A 5,692-nucleotide genomic window follows, 5' to 3' on the forward strand; every position below is an offset into this window, starting at 1 on the left:
CTCGAGGCACCTTTTTATTTCGCTCCTTATCTATCCTCAAGATCTTTCGGTTTGCATTTGCGTTTCAAAAAACACCACATCCGGTACGTAACGGTTTTTCACGCGGACTTTATCATAGGAAGTGCGTCATCAACCGGAAGCGGGCGATAAGAACAGGCTCACTTCCGGGAAATTGCGGTTTTTCTCGTAATTTCTTATTCATTTGCTGCGCACTTACGAACTGCGCGCTATTTATTTTTTAAACGCGAACCGCTTCCGGGAAATTTGCGGTTTTTCTCGGAATTATTTATTTTACTGCGCACTTTATATTTTAACGATGACGTCATCATCCAAACGACTTTGAACACACGTGACCACTCCTTCCCCCTCCCCTTCCTTAACGCGATTGGCCCTCCGCTTCCCTCTTCCCCTCCCTCGCGCGGTTACACCCCCCTCCCCCTCCCCCCTTATGGTGCCCTCGGTTGTCGACTATCTCTCTCTCTTATGGAGTGTTTCCAGTATGGCATGCTCGAACTGCTCGACACGCCATTAGATAGACAAGGACAGACGTGACTCGCGTATTGGAAACTTAGATCAGAACATACATAATATAACTACTATACTATTTATTCTTTATACAAAAGACAACTAAATAAAACTGCGACAGCCTTGTTTTAAATGTTGAAAGTTCATGATTTACTCTTAGATAATCGGGAGAAATTATTAGATTTAATGTGTTTCCCAGATTTATTTTTCTTTGGTATTAACGGACAACATGAAGCTAGAAAGGTGAAACTTTATGACCATGAATTTATTAAATGTCGTTTGACGTCTAAACATTTACAGTACAGATTGAATTAACAATATTTATTTTATTTATTAAACAATGCAACTATTCGTCAGCTAAGTCGCGGAATTTATCACAAAATGAATGTAACAAATTTACGATGTCTTTACACAGCTGCAGAATACAATATTTAGAAGCAATGTCAAAAGAATTGTTAGAATTTAACTTGAATACAATATTTTCTACACTAAGAAATACGGAACAATATTGGAAAACACTGAGAGGTGATTTAAATTGCATGACGCAACATTATGGACCTGCAACGTGGTTTTTAACGTTAAGTCCGAGTGTATGGTTATGGGATGATTTAGGAGATTACATACACTATGTGAGATAAATGGATGGCATAATTCTTTGTTAAGTATTAGTGTACTTGTTGCAAAACAAGTCCTGTCTCAACATCAAGATTTCTTGATAATAAATTTAAAGCAATGCTTGACTTTATATGTTCTAAAGATCATCCGATCGGAGAAGTAACTCATTACTTCTGGCGACGAGAATATCAAGGTAGAGGTATACAACATTTCCACTTATTAATTTGGATTAAAAATGCACCGATTATAGGAGAATCTTCTACTGAAAAAGTTGCCAATTTTATTTTACGACATATAAGCTGTAAAATTCCAAATCAAGATATTTCACCGTTATTATATAAACGCGTTAATATGCATCAGACGCACAAACACAACGATTATTGTCTGCGTTCTAAGAAAGTAGGACGTAAAGTTGTACGTAGATGTCAGTTTGGATTTCTTTGTTCCATTACTGAAGCATTGACTATAAGAGATGTCGCAAGTTCGATAGCACGTAGAAAGCAATTAAAACATAGATGTAGGTTTTATGATCTACCTCGGACACAAAATGAAAGTAATATAAATGATTATAATCCTGTTCTTCTTACTGCTTGGGAAGGAAATATGGATATACAATTTATTGGTGAGAAATCAACATTACTTACATGGTACGTCACTAAGTATATGAATAAAGCAGGAAAATGTGAATTATCCGATTGCATTATCAATAGTAGGAATGACCAAAACAAATAATTAGAAAGTTATCTTTGGAACATTGCTTTGCGTTTTACGCATAACAGAGAATGTGGAGCTCTCGAAGCTGCTGATACATTATTAGGTATTCCTTTATACGGAACTGATCGAAATACGACTATTAGATGGCTAGATGTTAATCAAATTANATATAGAAAATTAAAAACTCGTAAAGAAATTAAAAATCTTGATAGCAAATCTACTGACAAATTTTTGATAGATACTTATTATCCAATAAGACCAATAGAATTAGAAAATGTGTCTCTTTATGAATTTGCAAAGTGGTACGACATCACGAAAAATAAACCAAAAAATAAATATGTTATATATTACAAAATAAAGATGGGTATGTATCTTAAACAGCGGAAACGTGAATATTTTATTACCCATTATAAATACGATGTAAATACACAACCGGAAAATTACTTCTTTGCATTATTACTTATGTTCAAACCATGGCGAAACTTAGAAGATCTTAAAAACGGATGTGATAATTATACAAAATCATTTCACAAATTAAAATTACATCTTATAGAAGCATTACAATATCATGAAAAAATAGAAGAATTGCAAAAAGCGTTTGAAACTGCAAAACAGTTGGTTCAAGAATATTTAGACGACAAATTAAACAAACAGAATATATCGCAAGATGATCCAGAAAATCCAATAGGTATGCAAAATATAGAAGCTGGGGAAGCAATGCAAGATTTTAAAGATCTAGGAGAGAAAATAAATAAAAATATCTATGTATGTGATATGATAGCAAAATTAAATCAAGATCAAAAACGTGTGTTTGATAAAGTCGTTACAACTGTAAGATCAGATAAATCACCATTGCGATTATACGTCAGTGGAGAAGGTGGTACAGAAAAAAGTTACTTAATTAAAACTAGTAAATGCTGGATAAAACAAAATCTCAACAAAGATACTGCTATAGCAGCTCCTACTGGTATTGCAGCGTTCAACTTAGACGGTTTGACAGTTCATAGACTACTTCAAGTGCTTTTTGAACACGGTTTTATTCCTAAATATAAACAATGATCTGATCATGTATTAAAAGATTTACGAGCAGATCTCGAAGATGTTATTCTGATTATAATTGATAAAGTGTCAATGATTTTTAATTTGACGTTAATGTACATATATCTTCGATTGTGTCAAATATTTGACACTATTGATTCTGATGACGGCTGGTTCGGTGGAAAACACATTCTTCTATTTAGAGATTTACTTCAATTACCTCCTGTAAACGATGATTTTGTGTTTGTGAGCTTATCAAAGGAAAAAATTGATAGATATCTTGGTTCGTTGGAGGCCACAAATAGATGGACTAGATTGTTTGACTACGACGAATTAACAATCAATATGCGACAGCAAGGAGATGAATCTTATTGTGAGTTATTATCGAAAATTTGTATTGGATTAGTGACTCAGTCCGATTGTAAAATTCTTCAAACTAGAATACTCTCCTTTAAAAGTCTATCTATGGAATCTAGATTAAACAAATTATGTAATTTTATTAGTGATTTGCCAACAGATACCGTATGTTTACTATCTACTTGTCATATGTGTGACGTTCTGAATGCGGCAATGCTAAATCGAATTACTGCTGAAGAAATAGTATTAATTGCAAAAGATAAAATAAATTGTAATCGCTTTGTTGAAAACAAAGTTGTAAAAACATTGTCAAATCATGAAGATGATAATTCAAGAACAGCCGGACTTTCCAAAAAAATTATTAAAATTGGAGCAAAAGTTATGATACATCGAATCATTGATGCTAGCAAAGGCCTTGTAAACGGTACAATAGGTAAAGTGATTTCCGTTGTTAAAGATGTATGAAATAATACTATAGAAAAAATAAATCTTCTTTTGCCGTCAGGAGAAGAATTTTTAATTGAGAGAGTAAGTGTCAAATTTTCTGTCATGGAAAGAATATATGTCATTAGAAAACAATTTTCATTGTGCCTGAGTTATGGAATTACTGTCCACAAAAGCCAAGGATTGAGTTTGCAGAACGCTATTATGAATGTAGGTAATTCTGTATTCAGTCCTGGTCAAATTTATGTTGCATTGTCTCGAGTAACGTCTTTGGAAAGATTGTATTTAATTAATTATGATCCTTCATTTGTGTAAAAGCTAGTGAAGAAGCTATTATTGAATACAACAGGATAAAACAAATACATAAACCTGAAACAGAAATGATTCTTGTTTCAAAACAAAAGATTAGTAAAGTAAAAGATAATCCATGGATTTTATCAAAAGTAATTGCTTCTGTACAAAAACCACAAGAACCACAACAAAATGTTCAGAAAAATACTGGTTGGATTATTCGTGGTTTCCAAAACACAGATAAAGTTTCATCTTATGCAAATGCAATATTGCAATGTCTTTTGCACTTAAGTACCATTAGAAAACAAATATTTAATTATGATAAAGAAAAAATTTTATTTGTATTAATGCATCAATATGAAAATGGAATGCCTAATTTAAATACATATAGATTACGACAATATCTAGGAGATAACTTTATGGATAATATAAAACGAGATGCATCTGAATTTCTATTGGCTCTTTGCGCAAAATTTGATTATATAAAAAATGTAGTCGAGCAACTTCAAGTAACTTCTACTACACGATGCAAACATTGTCAGTTATATTACAAATACAGTTATATCAAATAAGATTTTAATCTCAATTTCTGTTATTAATTTAGAGAAAAAGAGTTATAATCTTAACAATTCATTAAACGTTATCTTTCCACATTAGTATGAATCATATAACGATTTATGTTAAACTTGCAAAGAGAAGGATATGATATTAAAAAGAGAAATAACATTGACAAAAGAAATACTTATCACTCATTTTTTACTAGAAGAGAGTAAAGTAATATCAGCAAATAAATTTACTATACGAGCTGTACCAACAACTGAAGTGTCAGTAGGTGGACAGCTCTATAAAGTAATGAATGCTATATTTAATAATGAACTGCGTATTAAAAATAGTCATTATACAAGTGTAGAGAAGGAAAATCAAACTGGTGTAGAATTGATGATATGCAAATTAAAAAACACCACTGGCCTAAAGGTGCAACAAATGTTTGTATACTTTTCCTGGAGAAAATAAATAAGTAAACTTTTTATGTAGACAAGTGAGAGAAAGAAGATATAATAAAACAAAAAAAAAATAAATTTACTTACAATAGAAACTATAACAAATCTTGAAGCAAAACCTGCTTTACAAAAAAAGTGATATCCAATAGTACCATCAAGTAAAATTTTAATGAAGGTGCAACAAATGTTTATATACTGTCCTGGAGAAAATAAATAAGTAAACTTTTTATGTAAACAAGTGAGAGAAAGAAGATATAATAAAACAAAAAAAATAAATTTACTTACAATAAAAACTATAACATAAATCTTGAAGCAAAACCTGCTTTACAAAAGAAGTGATATCCAAAAGTAGCACCAAGTAAAATTTTAATTATAATACCAAGTAAAGTTTTGTTTGTTTTATATTTGAAACATTAGAATTAGAAAAGAATACGCAATAGAAAGTATTTAACATATAATCAAAAAAAATTGATTTAGTTTATTACATTCAAAAAACTTACTTTTGCAAAAATCGGTAAAAAAAGGCGCCAAGTACACGCACAATACGTATTGGATTCTAGTTACTAATACTACAAAAAATTCTTCTTTAAAAATAAACCTGTTTTACAAAAGAAGTGATATCAAAAAGAAGCACCAAGTAAACTTTTGGTCGTTATTATATAAAAAACCTTTAAAAACTAAAAAATAATAAAATAAATTTAACAATT

At 31.0% G+C, this 5,692-nt stretch overlaps 1 protein-coding gene across 1 annotated transcript; it reads left to right on the forward strand.

Annotated features, from left to right (window-relative positions):
• Positions 1-2,214: 2,214 nt before the first annotated feature.
• Positions 2,215-4,008, forward strand: LOC109861768 (ATP-dependent DNA helicase PIF1-like). The gene is given in 5 exon segments (XM_020441566.1): positions 2,215-2,218; positions 2,408-2,542; positions 2,636-2,821; positions 2,912-3,305; positions 3,396-4,008. Coding segments are annotated over 5 exon segments (1,332 nt in total).
• Positions 4,009-5,692: the final 1,684 nt, after the last annotated feature.

This window comes from Pseudomyrmex gracilis, unplaced genomic scaffold, assembly GCF_002006095.1.
Source record: "Pseudomyrmex gracilis isolate BER0280 unplaced genomic scaffold, ASM200609v1 scaffold_1013, whole genome shotgun sequence".
NCBI lineage: Eukaryota > Metazoa > Arthropoda > Insecta > Hymenoptera > Formicidae > Pseudomyrmex > Pseudomyrmex gracilis.